Source organism: Petaurus breviceps, unplaced genomic scaffold, assembly GCF_028583685.1.
Source record: "Petaurus breviceps papuanus isolate PSGF00001 unplaced genomic scaffold, PetGlider_PUasm1.0 229, whole genome shotgun sequence".
NCBI classification, from domain to species: Eukaryota; Metazoa; Chordata; class Mammalia; order Diprotodontia; family Petauridae; genus Petaurus; species Petaurus breviceps.
The window spans coordinates 7,631,110-7,653,491 of NW_027185903.1; the positions used below are offsets into that span (position 1 = coordinate 7,631,110).

The 22,382-nt window shown below is 37.1% G+C and overlaps 1 protein-coding gene across 1 annotated transcript in view; it reads left to right on the forward strand.

The window, feature by feature from the left end:
* WDR70 (WD repeat domain 70) overlaps positions 1-22,382 on the forward strand; it is a 359,998-nt gene that overhangs the window by 179,700 nt on the left and 157,916 nt on the right. The window contains exon 10 of the mRNA XM_069096170.1: positions 11,498-11,672. Within this exon, the coding sequence (XP_068952271.1) occupies positions 11,498-11,672 (175 nt within the window). The remainder of the gene's footprint in view (positions 1-11,497; positions 11,673-22,382) is intronic.

Consider the following 22,382-nt stretch of genomic DNA (forward strand, 5'->3'; position numbering starts at 1 on the left):
AGATGTATACATGTACATATATGTGTAGATAGTAACACACACATATATATGAAGATATGTATCTACATATATGTATATACACACATCGCCAGTATTGTACTCTATAAAGGGTGAGGTAAATATGTTGTACATGGATAGAAATTGATTATCCCATTTGTCTCTATTTGAGGGTAATATGAGTTCATTTTTCTGAGTTCGTCCTCAAGTTGTTGGATTTTAGCATTTAATCTTTTTTTTTTTTTAAAGCAGTTGGGGTTAAGTAACTTGCTCAAGGTTACACGGCCAGTTATTTTGTGTGGGTGCCAAGTATCTGAGGCTGGAACCGATCCTGGGTCTCCTGATGCCAGGGCTGGTGCTCTTACTCACGGGTTCACCTGGCCACCCCTAGTATTATTTAATCTTTATGGATGATCCTTTGAGTAAAGATATCATATCATTATGCCTAGAATTTTGGACCTCTTATAAGGAGATGCAATTTCTTGTCTTTGCCCTGCTATTTATTCAATGTATGACTATGGTTAAGCCACTTCACCTTCTGGGCCTCAGTTTCCCCATCTGTGTATTGAGAGGATTGGACTGCATGATCTCTGGTTTATGTAATATATGTCCTAGTACTAACATTCTTTTATTCTTGGAACCATTTTAATGAGAAATATTTTAAAATATGCTACTTTTCTAGTATACTTTGAATTTAATACTAACCTCATTACTTTCCTTGATTAAACGCTATTTAACTTCTCAGTCCTCATCCAAACTTCCCATTGCCTCTCCAAAAGAGTATTTATCTCATTTTCGACTTTGTTTTGAATCACTTTTTGGCACTTTAAAAGAAAAAAAAAAATAGAATCTGTTTTGCAGATGTGGAATCTACTGTTTAAAAGTTGTTTGATTGAATTTCATTGGAGATTCAGGAAAAATTAATATACTCTGATCCTATGATCCTTCAGCATAGTAATTTCTCAGAAAACTAGATCATAACTTCCAATATACAGTGAGAAATTTTCTTAAAAGGCCCAAATGAACCCTCGTAGTACTGGATAAAGATATCAGGTCCTGATTTATTGAGAACTTATTTCATCAGTCTTATCCTGTGCTCCCTATGATCAGCTAACAAGACATCCTAAGTCATGCATGAATTCACTGTTATAGCTTTATGCAAAAATATCATGCAGTAATAACATATTCATGCAGTTGGGTTATAAATTGTTCTAAACGGTTATTTGTGAGCAAATTGCCTTTCTTTTACATTTTTCTTTTCTTTTGAAGGCCAAATTCATGTTTCTTTTTTGCTCCTGTGTGTAATAAAAATATTTCAAAAATCAAAAGCCAGCTAGTAAAGGAAGAGTGGATCATATGGAGGAGATTCATTCCCCTAGTTCTCTGCAGTTGTCCACCCTTGACCCATTGTATCTATCTGCATGACTTGAAGATCCCGTCCTATCTCCCAGTTGAAAGGAATCTTAGAGGTCATTCATTCCTAACTCCTGTTTAGAAGCATGTATCTCTTTTCCAGGATTCCCAGCAAGTTCTTTCTCAGTCTTGGGCCCTCTTGTCTTTCCCTTTTTGTATTCTGTATTGATGATTTCATCAGTTCACATGTCCACCTAACAACTCTTTCCATGACTCATTCACTCATCTAAGCCCTAGTTCCTTGATCTCCAGTCCTGTATCCCCAGGTGCCTATTGGACATTTACAACTAGACTCCTTGTAGATGTCTCAAAGTCTACAAAACTCTTCCCCTTTTCTCCTTATTTTCCTAATTTGCTTCTTTCTTTTGAGGGTACTATCATCCTTCTGCTCACCTAGTTTCATCATGTCAGAGTCATTCTCAAAACTTCCTTTTCCCTCTCCTTTCATATCCAGTCAGTCTTTGAAATCCTTTTTTTGTTTGTTTGTTTTGTTCTCCATAACATCTCTAGCATCTGTCTGTCCCCTGCTAGCCACTCACAGAGCCACCACCTAGTTCAGGCCCTTAACACCTCTAACCTAGACTATTGCCGTAGCTTCCAAAGTGATTTCTCTGCTTCAGATCTGTCTTCTCACTAATCCATAGTGCCCACAGGTCTGACCATGACATTCTTCTATCTAAGAAGTTTCAATGGCTCCCTCATGACTTAGGATAAAAGACAAACTCCTGTTTGACTTTTAAAGCCTTCACAGTCTTGCTCTGGCTTGTCTTTCCAGGCTTATTGCATGTTACACATCTCTATCATAGGCTTACTTTTCAGCCACACTCGTTGTTTTGCTCTCCCTTATACAGGAGGTTCCATGTCTTTCCTCCTTGTCTTTGCACCAGCTGCCTCTCAGACATGCAACACCTCTCTCCTCATTTCCCCTCATAGAATCCTTGTCTTCCTCCACCTTTTACAGGAACCCCATCATAGCCACACTGTTAGTACTTTCCCCCCCAAATTATTTTGTATGTTTTTCATTTTATTTTTGATGTATATGTTCTTTTCCTCCAATAAACTCCTTGATGTCAAGGGCTTGTTTTATTTTTGTCTTTGTCCTCAGTACCTAGCACTGTGAACAGCACATCATAGGTACTTGAGAAAGCGTTGTTAAATTGAACTTTGGAATTTTGTTAAATTGAATACTTCTAGCAAGAGGGAGCTTATTCCCAAACAAAGCAGCTTATTCCGTTTTTGGAGAGCTCCATTATTTGGGAAGATCTCTTTTAGAAAAATATTTTGAGCCAGAATCCTTTTCCTTTTAACTTATTCATTGTTCCTAATTCTCCTGGCAGCTCAGAACATGTCATCTTTCTCCTCTATGGATAGTCCTTCAGATATTTGAAGACAATTGTCTCATCCCTCTCCCGTGATCTCTTCCTCTCTCTTTGTTTTCCTTCCCCTTCATTCCTCTTCCTTTCCCTCCTCCATTTCAAGTTCCTTTACCATCCTGGTTATTCACAGTCTTGTACATGTTTGCCAGTGTTGATTCTAAAATATGATTCCATATTATATATTCTATATTTTTACTAATGCTATCTAATATCTCATTTTTTTTTTTTTGCCTTTTGGAGGGCAATTGGGGTTAAGCAACTTGCCCAAGGTTACACGGCTAGTTTTTGTGTGTGTGGGTGTTAAGTGTCTGAGGCCAGAACCGAACTTGAGTTCTCCTGACTCCAGGGCCAGCGCTTTGCTCACTGCGCCACGTATCCGCCCCTAATATCTCATTTTTAGTGGTCATTTTATACTGTTAACTCATTGGGTTTATTGTTAACTGTTGCCTGACCTTTCCTAACACTGATATATTGGCTTCAATTGCGTTCTGTCCCCTCATAATACGTTTTAAAAAATAACTGTATTGATTCTCTCTTGTTTCTATATCACTTTCATTTCTGAATATATCCCCTCCCCCCCCCCCCCCCCCACTTTTTCTACTCACAGAGCTCTATATTGGTATTTCTGTATCTACCATCACACTTAGTTTTCCACTTCTTCAGGGAAGGGAATAAAGTTGAGTTTTTATATCTATTCTTCAGTGCCCCACTTGGTCATTGTAATTACATACTGTTTAATTACCTCATTGTTGTAGTTCTTCCCATATACTTTGTTGTCATTGTGTACATTGTTTTCCTGGTCATGCTTACTTTACTTTGTTTCAGTTCATAAGTTTTCCCATGCTTCTCTCTACCCTTCTGTCTCTGTTGAGACCATGACCTCCATCTCCTCCCCATTGGTAATCTGTGCTCTGTTCCTGAGCCCCTCAGTTATGATAGATTAACTTTTGCTTTCTCTTACTGGGACATGATCCCCATGTTTCATGTCATGTGGCGACACATGGACCACTCCCCTCTAGTTCCCTTTTATGTGATGGCTTCCCTCATTAGGATGTAAGCACCTTGAAGGTAGAGAATGTTTTACTTGATTGTATTTGTATCTCTTGTACTTAATACAGTGTTTGAAAGACAGTAAGTACTTAACAAATTTTTTTGGAAATTATCTTTATGAAAAGTAATATTGCATTACATTCATGTGCCAGAATTTTTCAACATAGTTGTTATAAACTGATATGATAACAATTGAGAAAGGCCAAGTATATTTTCTTTATTATTTTCAAGTTCATTTTTGAATTTATCTTAGCAATACAAAAGCAAAACATGCGCATCATATTTACATGCTCCTTAACACAGAAACATTTAAAGACAAACACATACACATGTGTGTATATATCTATATAATATATACACACATATTTGTATATGTATATGTGTATATACATATGCACAAATGCATACCTGAAATCAAGAAGTCAAATTTTTGAAAGTAATATATTACTCTGTTCCCACTGTCTTTTTAGAACTTAAGAATTTGCTTTTATGTACCTGTGTTCACAGGTAAAATAGTAGGGTTGGTGACACATATTCTATGGTATATGCATCTGTTTAAAAGTTGGGATGATTCCAGACTATTATCATTGGTACAAGAGGCAGAAAGGAAGGAAGGAAGGAAGAAAGGAAGGAAGGAAGGAAGGAAGGAAGGAAGGAAGGAAGGAAGGAAGGAAGGAAGGAAGGAAGGAGAAATAAATAGCCACTTTCTGTCTCATCTCTTCATTTCTAGTTTCTCCCTCTTCAAATATATTAGATACCACTACCAGATTAATCTACCCTAATGTGGAGGTCAACTCAGATCACTCCTAAGCCTAAAGACTTTACTTCCAGGGCAGCTAGGTGGCACAGTGAGTAGAGCACCGGCCCTGGAGTCAGGAGGACCTGAGTTCAAATCCGGCCTCAGACACTTCTCACACACACGCACACGCACACGTACAACTAGCTATGTGACCTTAACCCCAATTACTCCCTCCAAAAAAAAAAAAAAGAATTGACTCTCCTGTGATTCCTGAAAAAGGCCAAATTTCTTATTTTGGCATGCTAAGTCCAACTTACCCTTCCAGTCATATCTCACTTCTCTACTTCTAGGCACTGTAATAAGCAGCAGGGTTGCAAATATAAACAGAGAGTGCTTTGCCTTAAAGAGCCTACTTTCTGATGGGATACTAGAAAGTAAGGTTGAGGGAAGGCTGATGTCAGGGGCAATGTGGTAGTCAAGGAGAGGAAGGTAGAGTTTGGAGAAGGTCAAAGTGTGATTGAAGTTAAGCATGGCTGAGGTCCTTCCTAAAATGGCAGTGCTGGGGAGGTTTAATGCCATGCATAGAAGCTTTCCAGAAGAACTGCTACTGTGAACAGCTTTTTTTTAAGGTTCTAATTACTCAGTGTAGTTATCACTCTATTTATTCCATAACAAAAGCAAAACATCCATGGAAAATCAAGGTACAGCATAATTCAAAATACAGCATTCACCATATTTCAATTTATCACAGAAAAAAATATAATATTCACAACATAGTCTCAGAGTAAAATAGTCACTATTAAGTTAATTCAATCAGGCACAAAATAGTCACTCTTAAGTTAATTCAATCAGTCACTTATCAGTAGTATCAAAGTACACAGTCAGAGTCTTTCACTCTTGGGGCAAAGTCTTGATTAACTCAATTAGTCACTAATCAGTAGTCTCAAAGTCTTCCACTCTTGGGGCAAAGTCTTGATGAACTCAACCAGTCACTAATCAGTAACAATAGTCAAAGTACAAATCAGCCACTTATTGGATTTCATACCTTCTGTTCCCCCAATCAGAGGCTTGATCAGTTACTAAGTGTTAAGTACCTGCTACTTTTGCCAATACAAAGGGATCTTCAAATTCAAAATTACATTACCATTTCAGGAGGGAGTCACCAGTGAGAAGAGGCTACCAGATCTGGCAAAGGTAGTTGTAGAAGGAATGACAATGTGGTGGGCAGCAGGTAATGAGGAGGAGGAGGTGGAGCCTGGCACAATTTCTACTTTTCTTTTTTTTTTCATGAAATTCTTTATACATGGAACATTTCTCCCACACATCTCCTATGTGAAACTTTGCCCATTCCCCTAAACCAGCTAAAATGCAATGCCTTTTACATAGCCTTTCCTGTTCTCTCAGCTAGAAATGATCTCCTATTTTCAACTCATAGCACTTTTTATTTTTCCTGTATTTTTACATGTTAATTTCTACTTTATGTTGTATTTATTCCAGTGTATTTACTTACCTCTAGATGTTAATCTCTTTAAGGACATGGGCTAATAGAAATAATTTGTATCTTAGAGACTCTGAACTATGTGTCATGTATGTCATAGTTTTTGGAGTGAAATCTTCTTTTCCCAAATAGAGCAAGATAACTATGATATTAACTTCTTATAGTGGATAACTTGCCTTGGAGTCAGGAAGCCCTGTATTCAGGACCTGTGACACATTCTGATTATGTGATGAGGAAAGAGAGTTACAGTCTTATTTCTAGGATACAAGTCTATCAGTAACTTTGTAAATAAAAAATAAGTGTCATAAAACATTGCACATAGCAAAATGGATTTCCTTAAAATCCAAGTACTAGCACATTCTGATCTTTTTTGTTTTATTGGTACCCTCCTATTAATACAACTTTAAGTTGTAGAAATACATACAAATCTAGATTATATAAATGGCAATTTTGTATTGAAATTCCAAATATTTTCATCTGTGATAAAGTACTCATCTCTAGCTAGCGAGGTGTAGATCAAGTCAGAAAACACAACTCTGCTTAAAATAGTTTGCATTTATGAAATGTACATTTATACTTAATAGAAAGAAAATCTCTGTTGTGTGTTTATCAGAAGTACAGAATAGATACTTTATTTCCCCATATATGGTTGATATTTACTTTTATTTAAGTTACTCATAAAAAACAATATCCCATCTACAATATCCCCTCACTTCCCAACCTATGAGTCATCCTGGATTTCTCACTGTCTCTCATCCCCCATGTCCACACTGTTGCTAAGACCTCTCATTTTAACCTTTGTAGCATCTCTCCAATGTGCTCCCTTCTCTCCTCTGACACTGCCACCACCCTGGTGCAGGCACTGCCTGCTTATGTCTCTCTCTGGCAGCCTCAAGTCTCTCCTCAATCCCATCCATCCATTTAGTCACTAAATGAATTTTCCTAAAGGTCAAGTCTGGTCCTATCACTCTCCTACTCACCAAGCTCTGGCAGCTTCCTATTGCCTCCAGGATCAACTGCAACATGGTTTGTTTGGCACTCAAAGCCCTTCATAACTTAGTATCCTCCTACCTTTCCAAACGTCTTACAGCTTACTCCTCCATCCCTCTAGAATTTGATCCAGTGACACTGGCCTTCTTGCCATTCCACAAACAAGACACTCCATTTCTTAGTTCTGGGCATTCTCTTTGACTGTCCCCCATGCCTGGAAATCTCTGCCTTCCTTTTCTTTAAGTCTGAACTAAAATCCTACATTCTACAGGAATCCTTCCCCAACCTCTCTTAATTTTAAAAAATTATTTCCTGTTTTTCCTGTATATAGCTTCTCTGTTTATATTGTTTGTATTAGATTGTAAGTTTCTTCAGATTAAGGACTGTCTTTTGCCCTTTTTTGTATCCCCAGCGCTTAGTGCAGTATCTGGTGCATAGTAGACATTTAACAAATGCTTATTAATTGATTGATTGGTATTCTATAGTAAATTACATGTTTTGAAGAGAAAGTCCTTTTGTTTATGGATGTATTCAATTCTTTTTCTTATGTACTTCATCTTTCAAAGGCATGAACAATATAGTAGTAGAAAATAGCTATGGACATAATTTCACCCAGAAAATAGTGTTGCCTCATTTTTTCATTCCTCTAGCTCCTTTCTTGTCATTTCTGGAGTCATGATTCAGGCTGTTGGACATAAAAAGTAACTGCGTGTCCTCCCTCTTGTCCCCAGGGGAAATTTGAGTCACCAGAATGATCCAGGACCTAAACAAGCCAGTTAGGCTCTTAGTTAGGATCTCACCTATTCACAATCTGTTTGTCTTACCATGTAGCATTTGTTATTTTCACTTAGAACCTCTTCAGGGGTATCACCTGTCCTACCCCTTTCTTTTTTTCTTAGCTAAGTTGGTAGTAATTTGTGATATTTTTGTTGCTTTGTAGATTGACTATGCAAAAGTCCTAGGTATTGTTGTTATGGGGAGTAAATGAGATAATATATGTAAATTCAGTTCCATCATAATTTATTAAAACGACATACTTACTCTTAAGACCATCGACAAAAATAATCGCGCATGTAGTATGTGGGTATTTTCTTTGTAGGTTCTCTGATGTTTCGTGGCTAATTGTTAATGCTAATGATTCTTTCTGCATCAGTGAACGAGTTTTTAAGAAGTAAAACATCTCAATGACTTTAGTGAGTTTCTCAAATGTTGATAGAAAAGTGTTAATTTGATCTTCTGAGGTGATCAGCAAAGTATAAAGCTGTATAGCATAGTTTCTGACTCCAATTCCTAACATAGAGTCATGTATTTTGACATTTATAAGGGAAGGTTGGGATCACCACACCCAAAGGTACTGCATCATTTGGTATGGAAGGAACTGGTAAATGGGTTTGCTGATGTACTGTCAGTGATTTTTAAAAGATCATGAAAAATGGGAGAAGTATTGCAAGACTGGAGAAAGGGAGATCTTTATCCTGTTTTCAAGTAAGAGAAGAGGAATCTACAGAGTATTAAAAATATGTGCTTGATTTTGAATGCTAACAGTTTATTAGAAGATGTGACCAAAAGTATGGTTTGTGAGCAACTAGAAAAGGAAGCCATGATCACAGTCAGCAGTGCTTTATTAAGAACAGCTTTTACCAAAGTGAAAATTTCACTTACTTTTTTGGACAGGATAACTAGACTGACATATCAGGAGAATACCTTAGCTGTAGTTTACCTAACTTTTAGTGATACCTTAGAAGAAGTCTTTCATGCCTTTTTTGTCAGCTCTGTGGATAGATACGGATCATAGGATCATAGGATATATATTCTGACATCGTGTGATTTTTGTGAGGTAGGAAATTTGGTGGATCATCATGGACCCACTTTTATGTCTCTTATGCCATAGAGGTGGCCTTTGCCTTGGATTCTTGATGACTATCTTGACCATTCTTGGGTGCTCTAGCAGGCCCCAGCAAAGGAATGCCACCCCCAGAAGAGTCTAGCGTCAGGTGTGGGGAACTTGCCGTATGTGGCACTCTGGGTCCTCAAGTGCGGCCCTTTGACTGAATCCAAACTTCACAGAACAAATTGGAAAGTTTCACCAGACTGGCTATCAGGAGATGAATTTCTTTAATGGCAGCAACTCATGAGAAGTTTCTCAGTGTTTGTGAAGGAGAGCCCCCACATAGTAGTAAAATCACAGGTCCTTGAAAAGAAAAGGGGAAGTTGGCAGAATTGAAATTAGAAAATCTTTCTCATTGTAATTGACTTTTTAGCAATGTCCTTCATCTGTTTCTTTGATAAATTCTTCCTCAGTGACTTTTAATTATTGCTCTTTTTAAAGGATTTAATAAATCATTAAATGTGTGTATAATTATCTAATCCTAATTCTCTTTATATTTTTATGAGGTTTGAAATATCCTGATTGGATATCTCAAGATCTTTGTGCCAAAATCAAAACATGAACAAATTTCTTAATATTAGAATGGAACGTGTTCTATTCTGTCTATCTTTTGTGGATGATTGAAACAGCAACATTTTTTTTTTTAGAGTGGGCTTGCATGGTAAATTCTTCACCCTTTTGATGATCACAAGAGTCATGCAAATATAAAAGAACTAGAGGAATTTGACTTTACCAGCAGTTCTATGTATGGACCATGATAAAAGATTGGACTATTTTTCTCATTGGAACTAATCACATACTCTAGAGATAGAAGGGCCTTAGATGTTATCTGGTTTAAACCCCTCATGTTATAAATGAGGAAACTGAAATACAAAGGAGGTGAGTTGCTTGAGGACTTAGAGGTGGCAAGTACCTGTTTGATTTGAATCTAGGCCCTCTGACTTCAAATGGAGTTTTCATTTGCTCATCAGTATTTCATCCTTTTTGTGGGCTTTCTTGGTTGCATTTGTTTTGGTTAGGGGAGGCAGTGAATTTTAGTTTCTTACATCACCAAAATTATTTGTGTAGTCTTTGAAGAAAAATTAAACCACTAGCTCTTAAGTGATTTCCATACAAAATTAATGCTTTCCTTGACTTCTGCCAAAAGCTGAGATGCTTTTAGGCAGTAGATGCCGCCAGAAGTTTTTTGAATTTTTTCTGGAAAGAACTCAAAACATTAAGACAGAAAACATTTGTGCTTGGGGCAGTGCAATGATTCCACCTGTATCTTGTTCTTGTCTTTTCCATGTTTTCATTTTGTGGCCAGAAAGGCCTGGGCAGATCATACTTCTATTTTTAAATCTCTGTTTATAAAAGTTTTAATTTTATAAGACCAGATTTCATTCCAGCTTTCAAAATATGTGCACTTCAACATAAAATGTTTTGACAGACACCTAATAGCCTCACACTTTACCATCCGTTTTTTGGGCACTGATTCAGGGTTTCAGAGCAGTAAAATCACACTGCAGTTAGTCACCAACAAACTCTATGTGAATTCTTGTTTTACACATGGATCTGCAAGGCTAGCAGTTCATATTCCCAACCCCAGTTCTGATAATCTGCCCAGTTGATTTGTATAGCAGTGACATAGATGTGCTGTAGAGATTCTGGGGTTGTCAGATGTTAGTTTTGGTGTTTTCGTGTTCTTTTAGCTTTACAGAAAGCCAAAAGGTGAAACTTATAAGGGGCCTCTCAGCTGAAGACTTCAAAGCAAGCACCTCATGAATGTTCTTGGCCCACTTTGTAGACAAGGTTGATGTAGGCAGCTAGGTGGCACAGGGGATAGAGCACTGGGCCTGGAGTCAGGAAGACCTGAATTCAAATCTGTCCTCAAACACTAACTGTGTGACCCTGGGCAGATCACTTAACCTCTGTTTCTCTCAGTTTCCTTGTCCCTAAAAAAGTACGAATCACAATAGCACCTACCTTCCATGGTTGTTACAAGGGGAAAAGGAGAGAAGTTTAAAGAGCTTCACAAACCTTTAAGTACTATATAAATGTGAGCTACTATTATTATTATTAACGTTATTCTTGTCATGGTTGTTGTAATCATTATTATCATCACCATCATATGACCACACAGGAAGGAAAAAATCAGTGCAGATCCACTTCAGGTAGTGGTGGTGTTTTTGCATGTAGTACCTTTCATGGAGCTAACATACAATAAAAGGTAGGCAAATAAAATTAGAATTAGGTCTTTTGTCCATCAGAAAGTCAGTGAACTGAATGTTCAGGAATCAGTTAAATAAACTCTAAAGCACCTTGGAAACACATCGGAGTTGCAGTCAATCTTAAACTGTCCGTCAGTGGACTGGGAACAGCATAATGATATTCACAGTCTTACTTTCTAAACAAAGTCACTCCTCTCTACCTTTGCACATTTAATTTTGGTTTTTAAACAAAATGTCAAATTCACTATCTAAAAGTTTTCTGAGTCGTACATGTGAACTCCTCCTTTTTCTGTGCTTAATTCTTTTGTAAATGAAACGTCCTGTCTCCATTTCCAGGACTGTGCGCACCTGGGATGTGGACAATGAGAAGAAGCACAGGAGTGTGTTTAAACCAAGGACAGCTCAGGGGAAAAAAGTAATCCCAACCACTTGTACATACAGTAGAGACGGGAAGCTCATTGCAGCGGGCTGTCAGGATGGGAGCATCCAGGTCTGGGACAGAGATATGAGCGTAAGTAAGGACACTTAAGTCTGCTTTTTTTTTTTTAAGATCATAACCTTCATAAGACAAACACAATGTTAAATGTTATGAAGGTGAATTTCCTGAGTTTAGTTTGAACTGAAACCTGTGTTCACTTGATCAAACATTGGACCTTTTGCAGTAAACAGCATTTCAACAAACTTTCCAGCCCACCATTTATAAACAGTAAAGGATTTTAACAAATTTAGAAAAGCACTTTGAAGTTCTTGGTTTTAATTAGATTTTGAAAGAGAGAAATATGACAAAATTTATGGCATGACTTAAGAGAGAATTAAAAAATATACTTAAAAACATTTAGTTTTCATTGATGGAATGCTCCAAATTATTAAAGAGTTATATTTTCCCACTTTTATAATTATGCAAATAATCTTGACCTACATTGCCATAGTACCTTGACCTTTTAAGAGACAGAACTAGAAGAGATTGAAAGTAGGCCATCATCCAAAGAGGACCGAGAGCTGTGGGTCCATATTGGGAGCAGCACATGACCATGGAGAGAGGGAGATTGTACAGATGCTCCAGTGATTTGGGGATAATCCTTACTCTCGTGTGCAGTCACTAGAGCTTCTTTCAACACTAGGGTGATGAATTAAGCTGTATTCTATCCCTGCTTTGCTGTACGTGACATAGTTAGAGACTGATCCTTATAGTAGTGAGGCCTGAAGAGGGAGAGAATCTGAACCATGGGAACTGAGCAGACCATGTGGGGATAGGGTTTGAAGTAATTTGGGGTAGTGATATAGGATGGGTATGTGTGGGGCTAGGTAGGAGAAGTGAGATACAATGAGAAGAGATACTAGGAGGATGGGAGTTAGGATGAGGGAAGTTAGGGGAGAGCTAGTTTAGAAGATGGGAATGAAGGGTAGGATCATCTTTTGTGATACTCGTTTTTTATCATGGATCCTGTAAAGATGAAGTATATCACAGCAAGTGAGAGACAATAAAATGGAAAACATTTTCAACTGATTAATTTTTTTGTTAAATGGCAACAACGAAAAATATTCTTTAGAAGAAATCCAAACAGCTGACATGCAACATTTCAGAGACTGTCATTTAAATGTAAAACTCTGAAAGCTGAAAACTTTATCCAGTGCCCAAGTTTTTGTCTCATTTCCAATACCAGATCAAGTTTGTTAAATTCTAAAACGCCAGATCAAATTTATTAAGCCATAAAGAATAGAGCTGCCCTTTTTGACCAAGACATGTTATGATTCTAATAATAACAACATACATTAAAATAGGATTTTATAGTTACAAAGCAGGTTTACATTCATTATCTCATGTATTTTCACAGCCACCCAGTGATGTAAGTATTATTTCCATTTTAAAGATGAGAAATAAGACTCAGAAAAGTTAAGGAATTTTCCCCAAGTCCCACTTGGGGAATATGTTGTTGGGAAATGTATTGTTGAAGCCAGAATTCAAACTCCCATCTTCTTCCATTGCTTGTCTGACAATACCTGCTACCTGAATGCATTTTACTTTTAAATAGTTACTTCATTGCTACAGATATTTATTAAAAGACTTTTAAATCATTTCCATAAATATTAACCAAAGGACAACATTCACATGTATGTAGTTTGAAAACTGCTGATGTTTCATTTTCATCTTTTTGGCTGCATATACATGCAAGGTATAGGCACTTTTCATAGCGTTATCTAGAAAAAAAGACATTTTATCTAAGTTCACTCATATAGAGGAAAAGGACCATGCCTTATATATCCTTTATATAGAAATTTCCCCTTAGTTTATCTTTCACATATCCTAACAGTGGGCTATTGGAGAAAATTGGGTTATAATCTTTTGAACTAGGCACTCAGAATGTTTTTTGATCGAATCTTTTTTTTTTCTCTTTTTGGAGGGGGGAAGGCAGGGCAATTGGGGTTAAATGACTTGCCTAGGGTCATACAACTAGTAAGTGTCAAGTGTCTGAGGCTGGATTTGAACTCAGGTCCTCCTGACTTTAGGGCTGGTGCTCTATTCCCTCTGCCACCTAGCTGCCCCTTGATTGAATCTTAAATGTTATTCATTAAAATGAGATGCTACCAGGGGCAGCTTGGTGGCATAGTGGATGGAGCACCAGCTCTGGAATCAGGAGGGCCTGAGTTCGGATGTGGCCTTAGATTCTTGACACTTAGTTGTTGTGTGACTCTGGGCAAGTCACTTAACCCAAATTGCCTTGCAAAACAATAACCAAAAACAAAACAAAAACAAAAACAAAGAAAAATGAGATGTTACCCATAGTGAAATCTGATGATTTGAAAGTACTATCTATATTGGCATGCAGAGGAAAGTGATTTGAAACTTTACTCACCAAACTTTAATTAGAAAACTACTGGTCTCTTCAGCTACCAATGCCTTCTCCTTATTACCTTATACCTATTATGTATATTCCTTTATGAATACATGTGCCCTATCTGGAAGCAGTTGGACTAAATGACATGAGAAGATTTGTTTTCATTTCATCGTGTTATAAAACTTGTCATGGTCAGATAATTACTTGCATGTGATTAATTACTTCTATGTGACTATGTAGAGGTAAAGTCAAATAGTAAAAATAATACTTTGCAAAAATCTCTATCTATAGGGATGGCAGTGTTTTCATTTTGGTATATTTATAATGTATAGATGAATGATGACTTACTTTCATAAGATCTATCATGGGCTAATAAGCCTATCTTGGGAATTATGGATGACACCAATAGTATGTGGTGCTGTGGACATATGTTAAGATAATTATTTATCATCTCTATGTAGTCTTATAAACACCTGTTGGTATGCTGATCAAGTGCATTTTCAGGTTCAGAGGAAAAGGCAGATGTGTATGTCAGATACCAAATGTATTAAATACTCTTAAAGCTACAGAAGAAAGCTTAATATTTTAGTACTATGAACAGCACATACAAGCGATGAAAGCCAGTCACTTAAAAATTTATTGTTCTGTAAAAACAAAGTTTACACTTTGTAGGGGTTCTCAAATCTCTGTGCCGTTAAAAAGTTTTATGGCGTTTATAATAGAGATAAAAACAGAAATAAAAATAGCTGACAAACAGAAAATACCAAAAGTATTTTGGACATGGTCATTGTGCTCCCCTCCCCTCGCTTCTGTGCTTTTCCTTACCCTAAGAAAATGGACTTTGTCTGATGTTCCCGAAGATATTTAGGTTGCTGGTTTTCTTTTTCCAATTTAAAACTTTGATCAAGTTAAAAATCATTCTTTTAAACGCTTTTATTAAATAAAGCTATCCTGTTATAAATGGGTCAACCTGTAGCTTTCATGTTGGAATGTATTTACAATCTTTGCATTGGTTCTTGGTTTTTGTTTGTTTGTTGGTTTTTGCTTTTTGGAGGGTAGTTGAGGTTAAGCGACTTGCCCAAGGTCACATGGCAAATTTTTGTATTAAGTGTCTCAGGCCACATTTGAACTCAGGTTCTCCTGACTCCAGGGCTGATGCTCTATTCACCACACCACAACCCTTTGCATTGGTTCTTAGAAACCCCATGCCTCTTATTATACATCTCTTTCATATGCTCTTAACCTCACAAATTTAGAGCTAGAAGGGGCCTTAGGGTTTATCTTAAGGTTCATCTAACCTCATTTTGCATATGAGAAAGGAAATTCAGGCCTCATACAGTTTTTAAATGTCTGCCAAGGTCACATAGGCAATAAATGGCAAACCAGCAGAGTAGCAGCCTGATTTCAGCTTGAGCGTTCTTTTGGGAGCATCTCTCTGCCTCAGTATTCTTCCATCTCCTATGGTGGCTACATGTGTAGATTTAACCAGAGAAATAGCACAGAGCAGGACTTCTTAAACTTTTTCCTCTCCTTTTTGCGTTTTGGCAATATTTGTTTGGCGTTGCGTGGCATGACACAATGCTCAGTGCAAAGTATGCGTGCTTCGTGTTCAGAACAAAGTCTGTGTGAAGTCACACAATGCAACATGGGCAAGTGCTGTCAGAAACACCTCAGATTGATTTCGCATTTGTATTTTCAAATTAATTAAAACTTTAAATTTAAAAGCTTCATTAATTTGGGGGCATTGGGCATTGCCTTTTACTGTTGCCAAGCTTTTCATGACCCCATGTGGGGTCGTGATCCACAGTATAAAAAGAGCTGGCATAGAGAGTATCTGAGGTACCTTCCAGCTATAAAATCCTATGATTCTAATACCATATAATCAGGAGGAATTTTCATGTCTGTCATTTAAGTTTTGTTTCCTTCAGTGTTACATATTTAAATAAAGCACATACTCCTTTCAGCATATTAATTTTCTTTTTCATTGACTTGCATATATGCATGCATGAAGAAGAAAAGTAAAACTTGGAGCAGAAATTTCTAAGAAGAAATACAATTTGATTTGAAAATAGATTCCTGAAAGAACAAAGAAATCCACGAATGGCTCAGTACTCTGACAATAATAAATCTTCTTCAGAGAAACACTGACTAAAAATGAAACATAAAAGACTTATGGGAATTAACATGGCAGTTTTTTTTCCCCATACATCAGCCAAGGAAACAAATTATGCTTGTGTATAATTTATTTTTGTGTTATTTAGGTATAAGTATTTAAAACCAGTGTATATGTACAATACTCATGTTGGAGCTATTCCTATAGTATATTCAGTTGAGTTAGAATAGAATTTCTCTTAGAAATATAGCTTTGCCCACAGCTGATAAATTCTCTTACTCTAAAAGAACCATTCCTTCTTAAAAGAGGTGGTTTACTTGAGTTTATCAATTTGATATATTCACTTTTTTAAAAAACTCAGATAATGTGTGTGTTCAGTAAGGCTAATAATATATGTCAGAATGAGCATTTAAAATTTTTGAGGTGAAGTGCTTTAAAAGACAAGCAAATGTTATGCCATTAGCATTTTTAGCAGTTGGGAGTGGCTGAACTATTTATAACCCATCAACAAACTTTTATTAAGTGTCTATCATTTGCTACTTACTAGGTACACAAATACAAAAGTGCCATGTCTTTTGCCTTCAAGGAGCATATATTCTATTATAGTGCGGTATTATCCAACTAAGTAGAAATATTTCTTATGTTTTTGATGATACTGAGTCAATTACAAGTGTACAGTCATTTCTCAAAATAACTTATTACTATATAAGTAGCAATAGATGTTTAGAAATAGTCATGCTGTTACATAATATTGCATAAATTTTACCAAGTAAACATTTGCTAAATAAAGCTCTTTGCTAGGGATACATATTGTGCAAAATATTGCCCTGGACAGTGGTCAGTCAGGAAGTCAATAAACATTTATTAAGCACCTACTATGTTCCAGGTACTTTGCTAAGTGCTGGGAATACAAATAAAACAGACAGTCCCTGCCCTCAAGGAGCTGATAACCTTATGGGGGAAGACAACACACAAAAGGAAACTGAAAAGGGGTGAGTGGGGCAGAGAAGGGGGAGAAGGAAAGAATGATGGAGAGGTCTGAAGGAGTGCAGCTTGTCAGGAAGTGAATAGGTGGCAGTCCTGGGCAGCCTCCCCAAATGGAGGTTATGGGAGGAGCTCTTTACTCTGCTGTCCTTTTACAGGCGTCCTAAGGGCAGAAGAATAATGATGACGTGTTATGTGATGTGATCTTGTAGGGTGATGAGGTTCTTAAAATACAAAGGAGTGCAGCCAGGTGGGGAAGGAAGAAATGGGGGAGATGCAGAGTTTATCTGTTTCTGAACTGAACTTGTGATTGATTTCATTGGTGTAGGGAACTCCTGGATAAGGAAAACTCCCACTGCTAATGTAGGTTGGCACTTGTCTTAGAGCTGTATTTGATTCTAGTGAACTATAGTCTTAGAGAATATAGAAGGGATGAAGCAGGAGCAGATTAACTAAATAATACATGATCATATGTGATAATGATTATGATATAAGATTTTTTATGCTGTTGATAAATTGTTTTGTTGGTGGGGAGACTTAGGAAACTTCTTTACATAATATAAGTATTTAAGATGAAGAAAAGCAACTTGTGATTTCATTTTGTTCCATTTTAATGATGCATGCATTGTGAGGTCCTAAAAAGAAGTGTTTTTTGCTATTTAAGGCAATTGGGGGTTAAGTGATTTGACAAGGGTCCCACAGCTAGAAAGCATCTGAGGCTGGATTTGAACTCAGGGCCCCCTGACTCCATGGCTGATGCTCTATCCACTGTGTCACCTAGCTACCCCAAGCTAGCTCAGTGTTTGGGAATTTTCAAAGGAAAGTGTGGAAGAGAGGTATATTAGACTGACTAGCAAATTGAAGGTTTGCAGAACTGTTGTGCTGACCTCGTTGTATATCTGTGAAACCTGAACAGTATATTAGTGCTATGTCAGGAAACTGAATTGCTTCCATTTACATTGTCTTAGGAAGATTCTGAAGGTCAGCTGGCAGGATAAGGTACTGGACATGGGTCCTTTCTTGAGCGAAACTGCTAAGCATTCAAACTCTGCTGCAGAGAGCACAACTCTGATGGGCTGGCCACATTGTTTGAATGCTAAATATATGCTTGTCTAAAAGACAAGGGGAACTCATACAAGGCATGCACGCACATGGAAGTCAGAAGAAGCAATACAAGGATGCTTTCAAGGTCTTCCTCAAGAATGTTGAAATTGATTGCATAATATGGGAGACACTGGCAGAGGACCTGACTCAGCATAATGTGTCCACATCAGAGAATGCGCTGTTGTGCGCTGTGAGCAGAGCAGAATTGAAGTAGCTCAAAAGAAACGAGATGAACAAATTTAGAGAATCCTCCCCAAATGTTCCCATGGATTATTTGTGCCCGACCTGTGGTAGAGCATTCTGAGCTCATATTGGTCTGATCAGCTACAGTAAAGTACACTGTGACTTGACTCTAGCATAGTGATGTCATTCTGATATTCTTTGAGAAGGAAGGACAACCAACCAACCAATCAGCCATTTCCTGTTTAGTAACTAGCTCTCCCAAGGTATTTTCCAAAAATAAAACAATGAAATTATTTAAAAAAAAATAAATGAGCATTTCTTTGTCGTTACACTAGAAGCAGTGTTGCTGCTTTTTGACATTTATTAAGCATCCACAATTTTCTAACTATTTTATAAGGCAAGCTATTTATATTTGCATCATGATAGTATTTTGGAGGCCAGACTTTGTACTGCCAGATTTTTTCCCTTGCTAGATACAGAATTTTGCCTTCTTCTAGGTTTTGACTAGGATGCAAGAGGGGCTCTTGGGCTGAAGAAGGTAAATAATTGACCAGCATATAGATGCAATGCTTTTGGCCTTCTCTGGCTTTTAGTTGCCACTCTTCTGGTTTGCCAGCTTTGCCAAGGTGTAAGGAATATTTGTGTAGAAAGAGTGACAGGAACATTGCCATGACCACAGTTGGTGAAGTATCAGGAAGATTCTGGTTAGTGATTTGCATAGGTCGGCTTCTTGGCTGTTTCAGGCCTGCAGTAGCAGGAACTATAGCTCTGGATGAATGATAGAGTTGGTTGAAGAGAAGATGAAATAGAAATAAAATAGATCTAATTTTTTGCTCCAGAAAGTTTTGACATTATCATGGCATTGAGTTAACCTCAGTTTCTCAAAGCCTGTGTCTTTGGAGCACAAGTTCTTTAAGATGGAAAGGCATCAAGTACAGGCGCCTTATTGGATTACATATAACATAAAAGAACTAGGCTAGCTAAGTTTGCCAAGAAAACCTCAATAAAATGGAGTCACAAAGAGTTAGACATGACTGAAATGACTGAATGACAACAACAACAAAAGCTAAGTTGAGAAGTTTATCAGCTTGAGGTTATCACTTTGGGGATCATAGCAACTTTTGAATGATATCTACTAGAATGTTTCAGATATTTCAGATATATTTTTGCAAAGGTAAAGGGAGTACTTTTATTGATAAAGTCTCTTGAAGGATTCATATATTGTTCTAAAATAATATATCTTATATGTTATAATTATATAATATATCTTGATTCTTTTTCCCCCTCAATTTGGAATTAATTTTGATTTTTTTACTTTAACAAGTCTGAGTGCATATAGACAATCAGCAGTAACTCTCCCATTAGTAACTAGCTAGTATTTTTTTTAAGCATCGGTTAATTCAGTTTTATATTTTGAGTTGCTTGGTGCTTAGTATAATGTATAATTGGAAAAGGAAGTGGGGTTTTGTCTTAATGGTGGATTGTAGTAAAGTAAAAATGAGATTGAATAGTACTACAGGCTTGGCTTTGTGGACCTGGTAGGGCTGCCATAGTCCTAAAACTTGCCCCATCCCCAATTGAGCTAATTAAAAAAAAAAAAAACCAAGCAAACTTAAAAATAAAGCCCTTAATACATAGCTTCATAGTCTGGCAAAATGAGCCTCCACACTGGCTGTATCCAAAAATGTGTGTCTCTTTCTGCATTTTAAGTTCATCCTATCTGAGGAAGTGGTGAATGGCATGTTTCGTCTTTATTGGACTTGTTGGTGTCATTGGACCATTTGGACTTGTTGGTGTCAAAAGTAGATTTCTTTAAATGTTATTATAATTTCATAAGTTATTCTAGCTCTGCTCAGTTTACTCTGTATCAGTTTGTAGAGCTCTTCCCAATTTCCTTTAAAACTGTCCATTCATCATTTCTGATGGCACGGTAATGTTCCTTTACATTCATGTACTACAGCTTAGATATTCCTCAATAGGAGGACACTTTCTTTAAAGGACATTTCCTTTAAAAGAGGGTTTAGTTTCTTCCACTCTTCCCTATTCACCAGAATAAGGACAAAAAAAAAAAAAAGAGTACCAGTAATCTAAAGGAGCATACAATTGCTCTTGATGTATGCGAATGATTTTTTTTTCATTCATCGGCCTGTCTGTCTCTTTTCTTTCTTCATGGTCTGCTACTTTGCATCTCATTTTGTTATGATATGCTATATGAGTTCCTGTGTAATCAGATCAGCTTTTCTCACATTAGGCTCTGCATGTTGGAAACACTCAAGAATCTGATCTTCATAGCAACTTTCTCTGCCTCTTTTTATCACTATGCTGCTTTGCTACTTCTGTCTTCCTTCTGCAACCATAACAGTATTCTTGCTGTTCGCCTCTCCCTTGGTGATTTCCCCTCATCTTCTGTGAGCCCCTTTTTCTCCTTTTCTCTGACTCTTGTCCACATCTATCTACCACTTTCTATTATTTCCACATTTTTTCCCATCTGTTTATTCTTCCTTTTTGGGTATCCCATGGATATGGGGACTGTACACCCTGATTTTTCTGGTGCAATCCTGATGTAAAATATTTGTTTTTACTCACAAATAGAACACTCACTTTATAGATCTTTTGTTTTGATTTGCAATTTTATAAAAGTGTGGTCACCATACTCATGGTTTCTCTTGAAGGTGGTAGAACGAATGGAAACAGAATAGTGGAAATAACTCTCTCACAATTATTTCATCCAAGATGAAAAAGAGTACCAGACTGAGTAATGATCAAGAAATCCAAAGAGAAACAGTAGTAAATTAAATTCTTTCAGGCCAGGTCTATGAAAAGAGAAATTTAGAAACTTGCAGGCCAGAAATGCCTGGCCTAGGTGGTCAACTGCCAAAAGCCTGCCATATCAGAGACAAGAGGCAAGTCAGGAAACTTGAAGCATGTTGCTGTGTAGGTGGGGGCAGAGAGATGGGAGTCCAGACCAGGGACTAGCCAGTGACACTTGGACCCTGTAGCTGTGTTTCTTTGTTCTTGAATTGGGGCTCAGTAGCTTAGGGCTTAGACCAATATTTCAGTTAGGGATTTTCCTGGATCAGACCATTATAGTACAGACCACTCTTGCCTTAGGTTACTAGCTGAAGCCACCCCTGAAGTCCTTGAAAAGCACAGAATTAATTACTCAGACCACATATATTACAGATCATTACCAAACAAAGTCCCACTTTCCCTGTCCTATTCTTTCCAGAAATACTGAGCCTGCCTCTGACACAAGTCCTAATTTAGTAAGTAAGGCTGGAAAAATCCGTAAATAGAAGAAAATACTGATGATATAAAAATACTATGGGGCCAAGGATTTCCAGTATTCAAACTTAAGAGGAGAAAAATAACTCTACATTATTTATAAGCAAAGCCTCAAAGAGACCCACTGACTTGTCACAAGCTCTACTGGAATAATCGGAAAAAATGAAGCAAGAGTTAAGTAAAAGAAAAGAGAGCTCAAGAGAAAGAATTGGAAAGAGAATAGCTGCCTTAGTGTGGGAGACACAAAACCTTATGCAAGTAAGAGTCTTTGAAAGTTAGAATAGTCTGGACAGAGATAGTCCATGAAAATTAAGAAATACTAGAACAAATCAAAAGACTGAACATGTACCAGAAAACATAAAGTATATCCTATAAAAAATAACTGACTTAAAAATCAGATGCAGGTCAAGGAGAAATAATCTACAAATTGTTGGATTACCTGAAAACCTCGACCACAAAGAAAGCCTAACTGTTATATTTTAAGAACTCATGAGTAAAACTACCCAGAACTATTGAAATTTAATTGACAAAGTGAAAATAGAGTTTACTAATAACTTAAAAGAAATCCACAAATGAAAACTCTCAGGAATGTCATAGCCAAAATCCAAAGTTTTGGGGCCAGAAATTATATATGTAGGTAGGTAGATAGGTAGATAGATAGATAGATAGATAGATAGATAGATAGATAGATAGATAGATAGATAGATAGATAGAT